General features: G+C 37.7%; 1 protein-coding gene across 11 annotated transcripts in view; it reads right to left on the bottom strand.

Annotated features, from left to right (window-relative positions):
- The window catches only part of ARHGEF9 (Cdc42 guanine nucleotide exchange factor 9), a 197470-nt gene that overhangs the window by 45109 nt on the left and 132489 nt on the right, over positions 1-19872 (bottom strand). For all 11 annotated transcript variants that reach the window (XM_081793610.1, XM_081793603.1, XM_081793604.1 and 8 more), the window contains one exon: positions 2400-2632. In XM_081793610.1, the coding sequence (XP_081649736.1) occupies positions 2400-2632 (233 nt within the window). The remainder of the gene's footprint in view (positions 1-2399; positions 2633-19872) is intronic.

Below are 19872 nucleotides of genomic sequence, written 5' to 3'. Positions count from 1 at the left end.
CAAGCTGGAAGCAGCCTCTAATTGACTTCAAATCCAAGCTACTCCGACATGCATTGCAGGAGCTGTCATCTCAATACAGCTTCCTGATAGCTGCCAAAAGAGGTGGCCCCTGGCCTGGGGGTAATGCTGGGCCCAACAGATCACTCTGAAGGAAGACAGTGATTCATGTGCCCTGCCAATGCCTGAGCCACTCTATCAGCACTCTGGAACCCAGTACATAGAAAAAGAGGGGGCCAGGGACCCAGAGGGAAAGACGGCCTTGAGACAGGGGTTCTTGTCACAAGGTGAAGGAGCACAGGGATAGCAAGTCCCTTGCAGATATCCTATCTTACTAGACCCCACTAAACCAAATAAGGGCCTGTGGTTGCTTTGGCTTAATAAACTTACATAGCTTTTGGCTATGCTTTGAAATGTCTTTCTGGGGCTCTTAAAAACAATTATGCAACATATAATTTATCTATTAATATCAGTCCACAAGTATGATTTTTAGAACCTCCTGCTATATTCCATGAAATAGGTACTCAGAAGTAGGTGAGAGATGAGCTGTAATATAAAAACATTTGAGAAACACTCTTTGAATATCCCAGTTGCTCCTCTGAGATTTAAGTACAATAGTGATTGCTTCTGGTCACTTAGCACCATGAAGTATAACTGTGGAGGTCATTTAGGCTCATGACATCATGGGCTGGTAGAACTGCAAGAGACATTCCAGACTGGCTAGTTCAATGGTTTATAAACCTTCTTGGGCATGAAAATTATCTGGAGGGCTCTTTACAAAGCTAAGTTCTGAGAACACTGTCCACACTTTGTGTCCCTGACTTGCCACACATATTTGTTCTCTGGGCCTCAGTCCTTCCAGCCATAAAATGAGAAAATCTGACTAGAAGACCTTCCTTTAAAGGCCTTTACATTTCAGGTGCCATACATATTTTCCATTTTTATTTTTTAAATGTACTAATTTTAGTGGGAGTTCTTCAGTGTCCTATTAGCTCTCACAAGAAACTGTATCCTTAGAAAACGTGGGACCCCATTCTGGCAATGGTCTGTAGTAAGCATTTTAAAATAACATTTAGTCCTTCCAAATTTCATGTCTAATGATGATGCCCACCAATCCCCAGGTAATAAACAGACTTAGGGAGGAGGGAACAGAGTCCTCTTTTGTGAGGTCCTTCACAACCTGCCTCCCTCATAGCCAACACAGCATGGCAGGCAGAGCTACACTGGTGGTATTCACACACAAAGGGAGAGTCTAGTACTACCACATTTAGATTCAAGTTTGAAATTTGTCCAAGGCTCCAGAGCTATTGATGCACATGACCCATGATTTGCTAAACAAACAACATCAGCTTAAGAATGAACCCAGGGATTGGCTTTGAGATTAACATAAACAAAACCAACTAGCCAATATCCGTGGCTTTATGCAACTACGTCTGGAGTCAGCTCCAAGGAAACCAGGCAATGGAGCCAAATGAAAGTAGGAAGTAGAAAAGTAGAAAGTGGGTCTAATGAGAATTAGAAAGCTAAGGGAAATTGGACAAAGGTCATTTTTCTTCTTGGAGGGTTCAGTTGGGAAGAGAGCTGAATTAATAAGTCTAAGGTCAGGGATTTAATACTAATTAAAGGCAGGTTATAACAAGGCTGAGGGCTTTAGCTCATAAAGTAAAGCATGTGAGGGTGGGGGGTGGTTCACTCATTGTTGGAGATGACTCTCAGCATATACCTTACTGGTAGGTTCATTTGCTGGTAGGTCATTTCCAGTCAGAGAGAGATAAGCTTCTTGGTCATTTTGGGGTTGGTTTTCTTGCAAATACTGAAAAATTGTAAACAAAAAACAAAAACAAAAACAAAAACAAATACTTCAGGAGAAGACTCAAGTCTATTTTCCCCCAGTCATGCTCTAGGTCTAAGGGGAAGGTACAGTTGGGATGATGCAGAGGAGGGTGGAAAGGACTAAAGATTACCAGGGATATAGCCATGCAGAAGAAATCTAAGGTGAGAACAAGTTATGTAGGCTGTTATTAGGATATTGAATCTATCAAACAAAGTGGAATAAATAGTTGAGCAATCATTCCATCTGGATTGATTCACTTGGCTAAACTCAGGACTAAGGATCCAGCTGAGCTCCCTGAAGGCAGGGTCTAAGTTGTGTAGTAATGATGATGAATACTGTTTTTTTTGTGTGTGTATACTGTTTTACAGCTTTATAAGAGACTCTCATAAGTGTTCCCTTGCTTTACACACACAATAACCCTTTGAGGTAAGCAAAAAAAAAAAAATCATCATTCCATTGTGCAGATAAGCTAACAGAAACTCATAAATGGCTAAAAGACATATATTCTTAATAAAGACCAACATGTAGACAAGGATCTCCCTAACTCCTGCTTCCCTCTATCCTTTACCTATGGTCCTGGGCGGTATACTTGAGGAGCTCAGCCAGTTGTAAAGGATACTTGCAGATCTTCTGCACTGGAGTCAAAAGGAATCCATCAATAGCAATGTCGATCATCTGCTGCAAGAGGCGACAAGCCTCAAAGAAGTGCTGGTAGCGGCTGTCCTTCATCAGTTTGGAGAGTTCCATGCAGGCGTCCAGGTGGTTGTTACAGTACTCAGAGTATATCCAGAATCCATCTTGCTATGAGTACAGGAAAAATGGAGAGGAAGAAAAGGGTACTGAGAATTCCAAAGAAGTTTTGGAGAAATGAAAAAAACAGATCCTGTCCTTATGTAGAATGTTAAAATAACAATATCAATCTTTCCTAAATTGATTCAAAATTTAATAATAGAAATAAAGGAATTATTTGGGAAGTAGACAAACTGTAAACATTTGTATAGAGAAAATAAGTAGGAATAGTATGAAATTCTATAAAAGAAGGGTATTGATGTGGCACTGGCCCTGACAAAAGTGAAAATACTATGGCAATAAAATTATGGCACTGGATTGTTTATTTTTTCAAGTTTCTATTTTAATTCCAGATAGTTCTCATAGAGCGTTATATTAGTTTCAGGTGTACAGTATAGTGATTCAACAATTCCATACATCACCCAGTGTTCATCATAAGTACACTTCTTAACCCCCATCGTCTATTTAACCTATCCACCCACCCATCTCCCCTCTAGTAATCATCAATTTGTTCTCTGCAGGTAAGAGTCTGATTCTTGGTTTGTGTCTCTTTTTTTCCTGTTGCTCATTTGTTTGTTTTTTTCTTAAATTTCACATATGAGTGAAATCATATTGTATTTTTCTTTCTCCTAGATTTTATATCCTTTAGCTTGATCCATGTCTCTGCAAATGGCAAGATTTAATTTTTCATGGGTGAATAATATTCGTGTGTGTGTGTGTGTGTGTGTGTGCCTATGGTATATATACACCCCATATATTCCTTATCCATTCATCTGTTGATGGATACTTGAGCTGCTTCCATATATTGGCTATTGTAAATAATGCTGTTGTAAATGTAGGGGTGCATATATCCCTTTGAATTAGTGTTTTTGGAATTTTGCGGTAAATATCCAGTACTGTGATACTGGATCATAGGGTAGTTAATTTTAACTTTTTGAAGACCCTCCATACTTTTCCACAGTGGCTGCACCAGTCTGCATTCCCACCAACAGTGCAAGAGGGTTTCTTTTTCTCTACATTCTCACCAACACCTGTTGTTTCTTGTGTTTTTTTTTTTTTTATTTTAGTCATTCTGATAGGGGTGAGGTGGTAACTCATTGTAGTTTTGATTTGAATTTCCCTGATAAGTGATGTTGAGCATCTTCTCATGTGTCTCTTGGACATCTGGATGTCTTCTTTGAAGAAATATCTGTTCATGTATTCTGCAGATTTTTTTAATTGGATTGTTTGTTTGGATGTTGAGTTGTATCAGTTCTTTATATATTTTGGATACTAACCCTCTATCAGATATGTCATTTGCAAGTATCTTCTCCCTTTTAGGAGATAGCCTTTTAATTTTGTTGAATGTTTCCTTTGCTGTGCAAAAGTTTTATTTTGATGTAGTCCCAATAGTTTATTTTTGCTTTTGATTCCCTTGCCTCAGGAGATATATATCTAGAAAAATGTTGCTCTGACTGATGTCAGAGACATTACTGCCTGTGTTCTCTTCTAGGATTTTTTATGGTTTCATGTCTCACATTTAGGTCTTTAATCCATTTTTTAATATTACTTATTTTTAATTGAGAGAGAGAGAGAATGCAAGTGGGGAAGGGGAAGAGGGAGAAAAGGAGAGAGAGAGAGAGCATGCGTGAGAGAGAGAACCTTAAGCAGGCTCCACCCTCAGCATGGAGCCTGACACAGGGCTCGATCTCACAACTGTGAGATGACCTGAAACCAAATCAAGAGTTGGACACTTAACCAACTCAGCCAACCAGGTGCCCCAGTCTTATTCTTTTGAATGTAGTTGGCCAATTTTCCCAACACCATTTGTTGAAGAGACTGTGCTTTTCCCATTGTATATTCTTTCCTATTTTGTCGAAGGTTAATTGGCCATATACTTATGGGTTTACTTCTGGGTTTTCTATTCTGTTCCATTGATCTATTTGTCTATTTTTGTTCTAGTACCATACTGTTTTTATTACTATAACTTTGTAATATAACTTGAAGTCTGGAATTGTAAAAACTCCAGCTTCACTTTTCTTTTTCAAAATTGCTCTGGCTATTTGAGGGGTTTTTTTTTTGTGGTTCCATATAAATTTCAGGATTTTTTTGTACTAGTTGTGTGAAAAATCCTCTTGGTATTTTGATAGGGATTGCATTAAATTGTGTATATTGCTTTGGGCAGTACAGACATCTTAATAATATTCATTCTTCCAATCCATGAGCACAGAATGTCTTTCCATTTCTTTGTGTCATCTTCAACTTCTATCATCAATGTTTATAGTTTTCAGAGTTAGGTCTTTCACCTCTTTGATTAGTTTATTCCTCGGTATTTTATTTTTGGTGCAATTATAAATGGGATTGCTTTCTTAATTTCTCTGCCTCTTCATTATTAGTGTACAGAAATGCAACAGATTTCTACACATTGATTTTGCATAGTGCAACTTCAATGAATTTATTTATAAATTCTACAAGGTTTTTGGTGGAGCCTTTCAAGTTTTTTTTATATATAGTGTCTTATGCAAATAGTGAACGTTTTACTTCTTTACCTATTCAGATGCATTTTCTTTCTCTGTGTTGTCTAACTGCTGTGGCTAGTACTTCTAGTACATGTTAAATTAAAAAGGTGAGCGTGGGCATCCTTGTTTTTCTTCAGTGAGTATGTGGTAAGCTGTGGGTTTTCAAATATGGCTTTTATTATGTTGAAGTATGTTCCCTCTAAACCTACTTTTCTGAAGGCTTTTATCATAAATGGATGTTGTGCTTTGTCAAATGTTTTCTCTGCATCTACTGGAACAATCATAGTTTTTGTCCTTTGTCTTATTGATGTGATGCATCACCCTGGTTGATTGGAGGATATAGAACCATCCTTGCATCCTAGGAATAAATTCCACTTGATTGTGGTAAATGATTTTTTAATATTTTTCTAGATTTGGTTTGGTGATATTTTGTTGAGTATTTTTGCATGTATGTTCATCAGGGATATTGGCCTGTAGTTTGTGTTCTCTCTCTCTCTCTCTCTCTCTCTCTCTCTCTCTCTCCCCCTCCCTTTTGTCATCTTTATCTTGCTTTGGTGTAAGGGTGATACCGGCCTCATAGAATGAATTTAGAAGTTTTCCTTATTCTTCTATTTCTTGGAATGCTTTAAGAAGAATATGTATTAACTCTCCTTTAAATATTTGGTAGAATTCTCCTGTGAAGCCTGAACTTTTTGTTCGGGAGTTTTTTGATGCAATCTCCTTCCCAGTAATTAGTGTGCTCAAATGTTCTATTTTTTCCTGTTTCAGATTTGGTATGATACATGTTCCTAGGAACTTATCCATTTCTTCTACATTGTCTAATCTGCTGGCATGCCATTTTTCATAACATTTTCTTACAATCATTTGTATTTCTGTGGTGTTTTTTTGTTATTTTTCCTCTTTTATTTATGATTATGTTTGATTCCTCTCTCTCTCTCTCTCTCTCGATGAGTCTAGCTAAAGGTTTATCAATTTTGTTGATATTTTCAGAACAAGTTTCTGGTTTCCTATTTAGTTAATAGGAAGTCTGGTTACCTATTTAGTTAATTTTTTAGTTTCTATATCATTTATTTCTGCTCCCATCTTTATTATTTCCTTACTAATGCTGTTTTGGGGTTTGTTTATTGTTCCTTGTCTAACTATAAAGGAAATTTTCAACTTTTAATGCTTGTGGGCCCTGCTCCTAGGTTCCCATGGAAGCTCTACTTGTATCAAGGTAAGAAGAACTTCACAAAACTTCAAAGCATAGGTTCTGTTTCTGCCCAGAGCACACCTTATACATCTGCTTTGTAGTAAGTAACCAAAAAGAAACATTTAAAACTAAATATAAGAGTAAAATCTCCCTAAGTTCCATTCCCATAGTTCTAAAGCCTGCAACCTTGCACATACTAAAACCATAAGATAAAGTTTATAATTTTCCGAAATATCCTCCATCATGATGATATGTAACTCTTGATGTAACAAAAACATATATAACCCTGTATGAAACATTACTTTTCTCTGGAACACTCTCTTCCTTGTGAAGATTGTGTATCCAGTGCAGCTGTACTCACTTGGTCTTGGATAAAACTCTCTTCCTTTTTTTTCTCCCTCTTTTTTTTTTTTTTTAGAAATTCCAAAGGCTTTTTTTTCTTCCAAGTTTTTATATAAATTCCAGTTAGTTAACATACAGTGTAATATTAGCTTCACATATAGGATTTAGTAATTCATCATTTACATACAACACCTAATTCTCATCACAATTACCCTCCTTAAATACCCATCACCTGTTTAGCCCTCCCTTCCCCCCACGCTACCCCCATCCCCTCCAGCACTCTCATTTTTTCTCTATAGCTAAGAGTCCATTGTATGGTCTGCCTCTCTCTCTTTTCTCATGTTCATCTGACTTGTTTCTTAACTTCCACATATGACTGAAATCATTTAGTGTTTGTCTTTCTCTGACAGACCTTGTCATATAGCATAATACTTTCTAACTCCATCCACCTTATTGCAAATAGCAAGATTTCATTCTTCTTTTAATTTATATTTTAGTTAATATATAGTGCAATATTAGTTTCAGAAGTAGAATTCAGTGATTCATCACTTATATAGAACACCAAGTGCTCATCACAGCAAGTGTCCTTCTTAATATCCATCACCCATCTAGCCAATCTCCCACTCGCCTCCCTCCATCAACCCTCAGTTTGTTCTCTATTGTTGAGTCTCTTATGGTTTCTTTCACTTTCTTCTCTTCCCCCCCTTCCCATATGTCCATCTGTTTTGTCTCTTAAATTGCACATATGGGTGAAAACATATAGTTGTCTTTCTCTGATTGACTTACTGTGCTCAGCATAATACATTCTACCTCCATCCACATTATTGCAAATGGCAAGATTTCATTATTTTTGATGGCTGAGTAATATTCCATTGTGTACATATACTGCACCTTCTTTATCCATTCATCACTCAGTAGACATTTGGGCTCTCTCCAGACTTAGGCTACTATAGCTAATGCTGCTATAAACATTGGGGTGCATGTACCGCTTTGAATCAGTATTTTTGTATCATTTGAGTAAATACCTAACAGTGAAATTCCTAGATCATAGGGTATTTCTATTTTTAGTTTTTTGAGCAACCTCCATAGTGTTCTCCAGAGTGGCTGCACAGTTTGCATTCCCACAAGCAGTGAAAGAGAATTCCCTTTTCTCTGAATCCTTCTCAACACTCTTTGTTTCTTCTGTTGTTAATTTTAGCTATTCAGAAAGGTGTGAGATGGTATCTCATTGTGGTTTTGATTTGTATTTCCCTGATGATGAGTGATGTTGAGCATCTTTTCATGTGTCTGTTAGACATCTGGATGTCTTCTTTGGAAAAGTTTTTATTCATGTCTTCTGCCTACTTCTTAACTAAGTTGCTTGGTTTTTGGGTGTGGAGTTTGATAAGTTCTTTATAGGTTTTGGATACTAACCCTTTAACATATATGTCGTTTGCAAATATATTTTCCCATTCCATAGGCTGCCCTTTAGTTTTGTTGATTGCTTCCTACACTTTGCAGAAGCTTATTATCTTGATGAAGTTCCAATAATTCATGTTTGCTTTCATTTTGCTTACCTTCAGCGACGTGTCTAGTAATAAGTTGCTATAGCTGAGGTCAAAGAGTTTGGCGTCTATGCTCTCCTCTAGGATTTTGATGAGTTCCTGTCTCACGTTTAGGTCCTTCATGCATTTTGAATTTATTTTTGTTTACGGTGTAAGAAAGCCATTGTTTCTTGTTGATATTCTGCTTAGAAAATCGTTTCTGTTGGGGCGCCTGGGTGGCTCAGTCGGTTGAGCGTCCGACTTTGCCTCAGGTCATGATCTCGCGGTCTGTGAGTTCAAGCCCTGCGTTGGGCTCTGTGTTGACAGCTCAGAGCCTGGAGCCTCATTTGGAGTCTGGGTCTCCCTCTCTCTCTGCCCCTCCCCTGCTCATGCTCTGTCTCTCTCTCTGTCAAAAATAAATAAACATTAAAACAAATTAAAAAAAATCATTTCTGTTTATTTTCCATTGCTATAAGTGGGGTATGAAAGTTCCCCACTACTGTGGTATTGTTATCAATGGGTTTTCTTCTACCAGTCCATAAATCGATTTCCTGGGTGTTCCAAGTAATCTGACCTCAAAAACCGCTGTCTTTGAGGGACCAGAAAAGCTTAGGGTCGCCATATGTCTCCATCATCTTTACTCCTCTCATGGTTTCATTCTTTTTTTTTAAGTGAAATTTATTGTCAAATTGGTTTCCATGCAACCCCCAGTGCTCATCCAAAAATGTGCCCTCCTAAATACCCATCTCCCACCCTCCCCCCTTTCCAACCCCCATCTACCTTCAGTTTGTTCTCAGTTTTTAAGAGTCTCTTATATTTTGGCTCTCTCCCCCTCTAACCTCTTTTTTTTTTTTCTTCCCATCCCCCATGGACTTCTGTTAAGTTTCTCAGGATCCACATAAGAGTGAAAATATATGGTACCTGTCTTTCTCTGTATGACTTATTTCACTTAGCAGAACACTCTCCAATTCCATCCAAGTTGCTACAAAAGGCCATATTTCATTTTCTCATTACCACGTAGTATTCCATTGTGTATATAAACCACAATTTCTTTATCCATTCATCAGTTGATGGACAATTAGGCTGTATCCATAATTTGGCTATTGTTGAGAGTGCTGCTATAAACATTGGGGTAAAAGTGCACCTATGCATCAGTACTCCTGTATCCCTTGGGTAAATTCCTAGAAGTGCTATTGCTGGGGCATAGGTAGGTCTATTTTTTATTTTTTGAGGAACCTCCACAATGTTTTCCAGAGTGGATGCACCAGTTTGCATTCCCACCAACAGTGCAAGAGGGTTCCCATTTCGCCACATCCTCTCCAGCATCTATAGTCTCCTGATTTGTTCATTTTAGCCACTCTGACTGGTGTGAGGTGATATCAGAGTGTGGTTTTGATTTGTATTTCCCTGATGAGGAGCGACGTTGAGCATCTTTTCATGTGCCTGTTGGTCATCCGGATGTCTTCTTTAGAGAAGTGTCTATTCATGTTTTCTGCCCATTTCTTCACTGGGTTATTTGTTTTTCGGGTGTGGAGTTTGGTGAGCTCTTTATAGATTTTGGATACTAGCCCTTTGTCCGATATATCATTTGCAAATATCTTTTCCCATTCTGTTGGTTGCCTTTTAGTTTTGTTGATTGTTTCCTTTGCTGTGCAGAAGCTTTTTATCTTCATGAGGTCCCGATAGTTCATTTTTGCTTTTAATTCCCTTGCTTTTGGGGATGTGTCAAGTAAGAAATTGCTGTGGCTGAGGTCAGAGAGGTTTTTTTCCTGCTTTCTCCTCTAGGGTTTTGATGGTTTCCTGTCTCACATTCAGGTCCTTTATCCATTTTGAGTTTGATTTTGTGAATGGTGTCAGCAAGTGGTCTAGTTTCATCCTTCTGCATGTTGCTGTCCAGTTCTCCCAGCACCATTTGTTAAAGAGACTGTCTTTTTTCCATTGGATGTTCTTTCCTGCTTTGTCAAAGATGAGTTGGCCATACGTTTGTGGGTCTAGTTCTGGGGTTTCTATTCTATTCCATTGGTCTATGTGTCTGTTTTTGTGCTAATACCATGCTGTCTTGATGAGTACAGCTATGTAGTAGAGGCTAAAGTCTGGGATTGTGATGCCTCCTGCTTTGGTCTTCTTCAAAATTACTTTGGCTATGCGGGGCCTTTTGTGGATCCATACAAATTTTAGGATTGCTTGTTCTAGTTTCGAGGAGAATGCTGGTGCGATTTTGATTGGGATTGCATTGAATGTGTAGATAGCTTTCGGTAGTATTGACATTTTGACAATATTTATTCTTCCAACCCATGAGCATGGAATGTTTTTCCATTTCTTTATATCTTCTTCAATTTCCTTCCTAAGCTTTCTATAGTTTTCAGCATACAGATCTTGGACATCATTGGTTAGATTTATTCCTAGGTATTTTATGCTTCTTGGTGCAATTGTGAATGGGATCAGTTTCTTTATTTGTGTTTCTGTTGCTTCATTATTAGTGTGTAAGAATGCAACTGATTTCTGTACATTGATTTAGGATCCTGCAACATTGCTGAATTCATGTATCAGTTCTAGCAGACTTTTGGTGGAGTCTATCAGATTTTCCATGTATAATATCATGTCATCTGCAAAAAGTGAAAGCTTAACTTCATCTTTGCCAATTTTGATGCCTTCGATTTCCTTGTGTTGTCTGATTGCTGATGCTAGCATTTCCAACACTATGTTAAACAACAGCAGTGAGAGTGGACATCCCTGTCGTGTTCCTGATCTCAGGGAAAAAGCTCTCAGTTTTTCCCCATTGAGGATGATGTTAGCTGTGGGCTTTTCATAAATGGCCTTTATGATCTTTAAGTATGTTCCTTCTATCCCGACTTTCTTGAGGGTTTTTATTAAGAAAGGATGCTGAATTTGTCAAATGCTTTTTCTGCATCGATTGACAGGATCATATGGTTCTTATCTTTTCTTTTATTAATGTGATGTATCACATTGATTGATTTGTGAATGTTGAACCAGCCCTGCATCCCAGGAATGAATCCCGCTTGATCATGTTGAATAATTCTTTTTATATGCTGTTGAATTCGACTTGCTAGTATCTTATTGAGAATTTTTGCATCCATATTCATCAGGGATATTGGCCTGTAGTTCTCTTTTTTTACTGGGTCTCTGTCTGGTTTAGGAATCAAAGTAATACTGGCTTCATAGAATGAGTCTGGAAGTTTTCCTTCCCTTTCTATTTCTTGGAATAGCTTGAGAAGGATAGGTATTATCTCTGCTTTAAACGTCTGGTAGAACTCTCCTGGGAAGCCATCTGGTCTTGGACTCTTATTTGTTGGGAGATTTTTGATAACTGATTCAATTTCTTCGCTGGTTATGGGTCTGTTCAAGCTTTCTATTTCCTCCTGATTGAGTTTTGGAAGCGTGTGGGTGTTTAGGAATTTGTCCATTTCTTCCAGGTTGTCCAGTTTGTTGGCATATAGTTTTTCATAGTATTCCCTGATAATTGCTTGTATCTCTGAGGGATTGGTTGTAATCATTCCATTTTCATTCATGATTTTATCTATTTGGGTCATCTCCCTTTTCTTTTGAGAAGCCTGGCTAGATGTTTATCAATTTTGTTTTTTCAAAAAACCAACTCTTGGTTTCATTGATCTGCTTTACAGTTTTTTAGATTCTATGTTGTTTATTTCTGCTCTGATCTTTATTATTTCTCTTCTTCTACTGGGTTTGGCGTGTCTTTGCTCTTCTGCTTCTATTTCCATTAGGTGTGCTGTTAGATTTTGTATTTGGGATTTTTCTTGTTTCTTGAGATAGGCCTGGATTGCAATGTATTTTCCTCTCAGGACTGCCTTCGCTGCATCCTCAAGCATTTGGATTGTTGTCTTTTCATTTTCGTTTGTTTCCGTATATTTCTTAATTTCTTCTCTAATTGCCTGGTTGACCCATTCATTCTTTAGTAGAGATTTCTTTAATCTCCATGCTTTTGGAGGTTTTCCAGACTTTTTCCTATGGTTGATTTCAAGCTTCATAGCATTGTGGTCTGAAAGTATGCATGGTATGATCTCAATTCTTGTATACTTATGAAGGGCTGTTTTGTGACCCAGTATGTGATCTATCTTGGAGAATGTTCCGTGTGCACTCTAGAAGAAAGTATATTCTGTTGCTTTGGGATGCAAGTTCTAAATAGATCTGTCAAGTCCATCTGATCCAATGTATCATTCAGGGCCCTTGTTTCTTTATTGACCATGTGTCTAGATGATCTACCCATTTCTTTAAGTGGGGTGTTAAAGTCCCCTGCAATGACCACATTCTTATTAATAACATTGCTTATGTTTGTGATTGTTTTACATATTTGGGGGCTTCCATATTTGGCACATAGACATTTATAATTGTTAGCTCTTCCTGATGGAGAGACCCTGTAATTATTATATAATGTCCTTCTTCATCTCTTGTTACAGCCTTTAATTTAAAGTCTAGTTTGTCTGATATAAGTATGGCTACTCCAGCTTTCTTTTGACTTCCAGTAGCATGATAGTTCTCCATCCCCTCACTTTCAATTTGAAGGTGTCCTCAGGTCTAAAATGAGTCTCTTGTAGACAGCAAATAGATGGGTCTTGTTTTTTTTTTTTTTTATCCATTTGATACCCTATGTGTTTTGGTTGGCCCATTTAGTCCATTTACATTCAGTGTTATTGTAGAAAGATATGGGTTTAGAGTCATTGTGATGTCTGTAGGTTTCACACTTGTAGTGATGTCTCTGGTACTTTGTCTCACAGGATTCCCCTTGGGATCTCTTGTAGGGCTAATTTAGTGGTGAAGAATTCCTTCAGTTTTTGTTTCTTTGGGAAGACCTTTATCTCTCATGACAGACTTGCTGGGTAAAGGATTCTTGGCTGCATATTTTTTCCTGTTCATCACATTGAAGATTTCCTGCCAGATTTTTTGGCCTGCCAAGTTTCAGTAGATAGATCCATCAGTAGCCTTATCGGTCTCCCTTTATATGTAGAGTATGTTTATCCCTAGGTGCTTTCAAATTTTCTCTTTATCCTTGTCTTTTGCCAGTTTCACTATGGTATGTTGTGCAGAAGATTGACTCATGTTACGTCTGAAGGGAGTTCTCTGTGTCTTTTGGATTTCAGTGCCTTTTTCCTTCCCCAGATCAGGGAAGTTCTCAGCTATGATTTCTTCAAGTGTACCTTCAGCACCTTTCCCTCTCTCTTCCTCCTCTGGAATCCCAATTATGCGTACATTATTGCGTTTACTTATATCACTTAGTTCTCTAATTCTCCTGTCATACTCCTGGATTTTTTTATCTGTCTTTTTCTCAGCTTCCTCTTTTTCCATAATTTTATCTTCAAATTCACCTATTCTCTCCTCTGCCTCTTCAATCCGAGCTGTGGTCGCCTCCATTTTATTTTGCAGCTCATTTATAGCATTTTTAGGTCCTCCTGACTGTTTCTGAGTTCCTTGATCTCTGTAGTAATAGATTCTCTGCTGTTCTCTATACTTTTTTCAAGCCCAGCGATTAATTTTATGACTATTATTTTAAATTCCTTTTCTGTTACATTGCTTAAATCGTTTTTGATCACTTCATTAGCTGTTGCTACTTCTTGGAGTTTCTTTTGAGGAGAATTCTTCCATTTTGTCATTTTGGATAGTACCTGGAGTGGCGTGGAACTGTACGGCTCTTCCCTTGTGCCGTCTGGAGTATCTTGCATTGGTGGGTGGGGCCGCAGTCAGACCTGATGTCTACCCCCAGCCTACTGCTGGGGCCACAGTCAGACTGGTGTGTACCTTATCTTCTCCTCTCCCAGGGGCAGGACTCACTGTGGAGTGGTGTGGCCCCTGTCTGGGCTACTTGCACACTGCCAGGCTTGTGGTGCTGCTTCAATGGGATCTGGCTATTAGCTGGGGTGGATCCACAAGGTGCACAGGGGTGGGAGGGGCAGACTCAGCTTGCTTTGCCTTCGGTAGTCTGCTTCCGGAGGGGCCCTATGGCACTGGAAGTGAGGCAAACCTGTGAGGCATGGATACACAGAAGCACATTGTTGGTTGTTTGCGTGGTGCAAGAAAGTTCCATGACGGGTTCTGGTTCCCTTTGGGAATTTGGCTGGGGGATGGGTGAGGGAGATGGCGCTGGTGAGTGCCTTTGTTCCCTGCCAAGCTGAGCTCTGTCCTCCGGGGCTCAACAACTCTCCCTCCCGTTGTCCTCTAGCCCTCCCGCTCTCAGAGCAGAGCTGTTGACTTATAACATTCCAGATGTTAAGTCCTGCTGGCTGTCAGAACTCACGAAGTCGGGCCCCTCAGCTTTTGCAAGACAGACTCGGGAGCTCTGCCTTGCGGGGTGGGCTGGCTGCCCCTTCACCACCCTGGCTCCCTCCACCAGTCTGTGTAGTGTGCACTGCCTCTCCGCCCTTCCTACCCTAGTCTGTGGGCCTTGCGTCTATGCCTGGCTCCGGAGAGTCCATTCTGCTAGTCTTCTGGTGGTTTTCTGGGTTATTTAGGCAGATGTGGGTGGAATCTAAGTGGTCAGCAGGATGTGGTGAGCCCAGCGTCCTCCTACACTGCCATCTTCCTTCAGTCTAGTCGGTTTCATTCTTCTATACGGCTGTGTAATACTCCATTGTGTGTGCGTGTGTGTGTGTGTGTGTGTGTCCATGTGTGTATCATTTCTTATTTATCCATTCATCAGTTGATGGACATTTGAACTGTTTCTATTATTTGGCTATTGTTGCTAATGCAACTATAAACTTTGGGTTGCATGTATCCCTTTGAATTAGTAATATTTTATCCTTTGCATAAATACCTTGTAGTACAATTTCTGGATGAGGTAATTTATTTTTAACATTTTGAGGAATCTCCATACTGTTTCCCAGGGAAACTGCACCATCTGCATTCCTACCAAGAGTGTAAGAGGGTTCTTTCTCTGCATCCTTGCTAACATCTTTTATTTCCTGTGTTTATTATAGTCATTCTGATATGTGTGAGGTGATATCTCATTGTACCTTTGATTTGGATTTCCCTAATAATAAGTGATGTTGAACATTTTTCCATGTGTCTGTTCACCATATGTATGACTTCTTTGGAAAAATATGCCTATTCATGTCTTCTGCTCATTTTTAACTGGATAATTTGTTTTTCAGGTGTTGAGTTTAATAAATCTTTTATATTTTGGATACTAACCCTTTATCAGATATGTCATTTGCAAATATCTTCTCCCATTCCTTTTAGTTTTGTTTAGGTTGCCTTTTAGTTTTGTTATTTCCTTTCCTGTGCAGAAGATGTTAATCTTGATTATATAACAACAGTTTCCCTTGCTATTGTTTCCCTTGCCGCAGGAGACATATCTAGTATGAAGCTGTTATGGCTCATGTCAAAGAGGTTACTTATTGCCTATGTTCTCCTCTAGGATTTTTTCTTTGACATTTCTAACAGTCTCAATTTATTAGCCCCCAACATTTGATTGCCAATATCTAAGTACCTCTGTCTACTCACTTTAGCTTTTATGAAGCTTTTGTTTAAGCAAGCAACCAATAATATTTGTTATACTCCTCCTGTGCTTTTATGCATGGTTTGTTATATATATAAATATATATGTATAAATATGTATATATGTATATATATTTATATTTATATATATTTATTTATATATTTGTGTGTGTATATATATATATTTATTTATTTATTTATATATTTATATTTCAGGGGTGGAATTTAGTGATTCATCACTTGTATATAACACCCAGTGCTCATCCCAATGAGTGCCCTCCTTAATGCCCATCACCAATTTAGGCCAACTCTACCCCCCATGCAACACCCCTCCAGGAACCCTCAGGTTGTTCTCTGTATTTAGGAGTCTCTTAATGGTTTGCCTCCCTCTCTGTATTTATCTTATTTGTCCTTTCCTTTCCCTATGCTCACCTGTTGTGTTTCTTAAATTCCTCATATGAGTGAAATCATACGATATTTGTCTTTATCTAACTGACTTATTTTGCTTAGCATAATACATTCTAGTTCCATCCATGTCATTGCAAATGGAAAGATTTCATCATTTTTGATTGCTGAGTAATATTCCTCTCTCTCTCTCTCTCTCTCTCTCTCTGTGTGTGTGTGTGTGTGTGTGTGTATACCACATCTTTCCCATTCACCAGTTGATGGACACTTGGACTTTTTACATAATTTGGTTATTGTTGATAGTTATATTTGATAGTTATATTTGCTATAAACATTTATATATATAAATATTTGTTATATTTGCTATAAACATTGGGGTGCATGTACCCCTTTGAATCATCATTTTTGTATCCTTTGGATAAATACCTAGTAAGGCAATTGCTGAATTATACGGTAGCTCTATTTTTAATTTTTTTTGGAACCCCCACGCTGTTTCCCAGAAGTGGCTGCACCAGTTTGCATTCCCACAAACAGTGCAAAATATTTCCAGTTTTTTTGCATCCTCTCCAACATCAGTTGTTTCCTGAGTTGTTAATTTTAGCCATTCTGACAGGTGTGAGGTGGTATCTCACTGTGGTTTTGATTTGTATTTCCCTGATGATGAGGATATCATGTGTCTGTTAGGCATCTGGATGTCTTCTTTGGAAAAGTGTCTGTTCATACATTTTGCCCATTTTGTCACTAGATTATTTGTTTTTGGGGTGTTGAATTTGATAAGTTCTTTATAGATTTTGGATACTAAAATATATATTAGTATCAAAATGTCATCTGATATGTCATTTGCAAATATCTTCTCCCATTCTTTCAGTTGCCTTTTAGTTTTGTTGATTGTTTCCTTTGCTGTGCAGAAGATTTTTATATTGATGAGTTCTCAATACTTTCTTTTTGCTTTTGTTTGTCTTTCCTCCAGAGGCATATCTAGTAAGAAGTTGCTGCAGCCACAGTGAAAGAGGTTGCTGCTTGTGTTGTCCTCTAGGATTTTGGTGTTTTCCTGTCTCACATTTAGGTATTTCATCCATTTTGAATTTATATTTGTGTATGGTGTAAGAAGGTGGCCCAGTTTCATTCTTTTTCAAACTGCTGTCCAGTTATCCAAACACCATTTGCTGAAGAAACTGTCTTTTCTCCATTGGATATTTCCCCTGCTTTGTTGAAGATTAATTGACCATATAGCTGTGGGTCCATTTCTGGGTTTTCTATTCTCCATTGATCTATGTGTCTGGTTTTTTTTTTTTGTTTTTTGTTTTTTGTTTTTTTTTTTGCCAGTACAATACTGTTTTGATGACTACAGCTTTGTAACGTACCTTGAAGTTCAAAATTGTGATGCCTATGGCTTTGCTTTTGTTTTTTCAGAATTGCATTGCTGTTCGGGGTCTTTTGTGGTTCCATGCAAAATTTTGGATCGTTTGTTCTAGCTCTGTTAAGAATGCTGTTGGCATTTTGGTAGGGATTCCATAAAAATTGTAGTTTGCTTTGTGTACTATAGACATTTTTACAATATTTGTTCATTCATGAGCATAGAATGGTTTTCCATTTCTTTGTCTCACCACCACTTTCTTCCATCAGTGTTTTACAGTTTTTGGAGTAAATATCTCTTACCTCTTTGGTTAGGTTTATTCCTAGGTATCTTAAGGTTTTGGTGAAATTGTAAATGGGGTTGATTCCTTGATTTCTCTTTCTACTGGTTTGTTATTTGTGTATATAAATGCAACAGATTTATGTACATTGATTTTGTATCCTGTGACTTAGGTAAATTCATATATCAGTTCTCACAAAATTTTTGTGGAGTCCTTTGGATTTTCTACTTAGAGTATTGTGTTGTCTGAAAACAGTGAAAATTTGGTTTCTGTCTTGCCATTTGGATGCCTTTCATTGGCTTTTGTTATCTGATTGCAGAGACTAGAATGTCCAGTACTATAAATAAAGTGGTCAGAGTGGACGTTGCAGTCTTGTTCCCAATTGTAGAGGAAAAGTTCTCAGTTTTTCCACAATGAGGATCATATTAGCTGTGGGTCTTTTGCATATGGCCTTTATGATGTTGAGGTATCTTCCCTCTATCCCTACTTAGTTGAGGGTTTTTATCAAGGATGGATGTTGTACTTTGTCAAATGTTTTATCTGCATCTTTTGAGAGGGTCATGTGGTTCTTATCTCATCTTTTATTCATATTGATTGGTTTTCAAATATTGAACCACACTTGCAAGCCAGGAATAAATCCCAGTTGATTATGGTGAATGATTCTTTAAATGTACTGTTGGATTCAATTTGTTAATATCTCGTTGAAAATTTTTACATCCATGTTCATCAGGGATATTGGCCTGTAGTTCTCTTTAATAGTGGGGTTTTGCTTTGGGAATCAAGGTAATGCTGGCCTTGCAGAATGAGTTTGTAAGTTTTCCTTCCATTTCTACTCTTTTGAACAGTTTCAGAATAGGTACTAACTCTTCTTTACAACTTTGGTAGTGGAGGGGGAATCAACATGGTGGGGTAGAATTCTCCTGTGAAGCCATCTGGCCCCGTACTTTTGCTTTTTGGAAAATTTTTTATTACTGATTCCTTTTCTTTGTTGGTTATCTGGTCAAGTTTTCTATTTCTTCCTGTGTCAGTTTTGGCAGTTTACGTTCCTAGGAATTTATCTATTTCTTACAGGTTGCCCATTTGTTAGTATATAATTTTTCATAAAATTATAATTGTCTATATTTCTGTGGTGTTGGTTGTGATCTCTTCTCTTATTTGTAATTTTATCTATTTGGCTCCTTTCTCTTTTCTTTTTGATAAGTCTGGTGATGGGTTTATCAATTTTATTATTTTTTTCAAAGAACCAGCACCTGGTTTCATTGATTTGTTCTGGTTTTTTGTTTGTTTGTTTTTTTGTTTGTTTGTATGTCATTTTTTTTATGCCTTAATCTGTATTATTTCCTTTCTGCTTGCTTTAGGCTTTATTTGTTGTTATTTTTCTAGGTTAGGTTGTGTATTTGAAATTTTTCTTGCTTCTTGAAGTAGGCCTGCATTGCTATACACTCCCCTCTGATGACCACTTTTCCTGCATCCCAAGGTTTTGGGCCATAGTGTTTTCATTTTCATTTGTTTCCATGTATTTTTGTATTTCTTCTTAAATTTCCTGACTGACCCATTCATTCTTTAGTATGGTGTTCTTTAACCTTCATGTATTTGTGGTCTCTCCAATTTTTTTCTTTTGGTTGAGTTCAAGTTTCATATATTTTTGGTCAGAAAACATGTATGATATAATCTCAATCTTTTTGTATTTCTTAAGGCCTGATTTGTAACCTAGTATGTGATCTATTTGGACAATGTCCTCTGTGTACTTGATAAATATGTGTATTCTGCTGCTTTAGGATGGAATGTTCTAAATATATCTGTTAAATTAATCTGGTCCTGCGTGTCATTCAAAGCCACTCTTTTCTTATTGATTTTCTGGTTGAATGAAGAGTTTCAGAATATTTAAGTGGGATATTAAAGTACCCTACTATTATTGCATCGGTATCAATTAGTTCCTTTATGTTCACTATTAAGTTCATTATGTATTTGAGTGCTCCATGTTGGGTGCATGTGGATTTGCAATTCTTATATCTTCTTGGTAGGTTGTCCCCATTAGGATTATATATTATCTTTCTTTGTCTCTTTTATAGATTTTTTTTGAAATCTATTTTGTCCAATATAGGTATTGCTACTCTGGGTTTTTTTTTTTTTTTTTTAAATCCATTTGCCTGATAAATGTTTCTTCATACCCTCACTTTCAATCTGC

Source organism: Panthera onca, chromosome X (assembly GCF_046562875.1).
Source record: "Panthera onca isolate mPanOnc1 chromosome X, mPanOnc1 haplotype 2, whole genome shotgun sequence".
Taxonomy (NCBI): domain Eukaryota; kingdom Metazoa; phylum Chordata; class Mammalia; order Carnivora; family Felidae; genus Panthera; species Panthera onca.
This window is presented reverse-complemented; position numbering and strand designations above follow the sequence as displayed.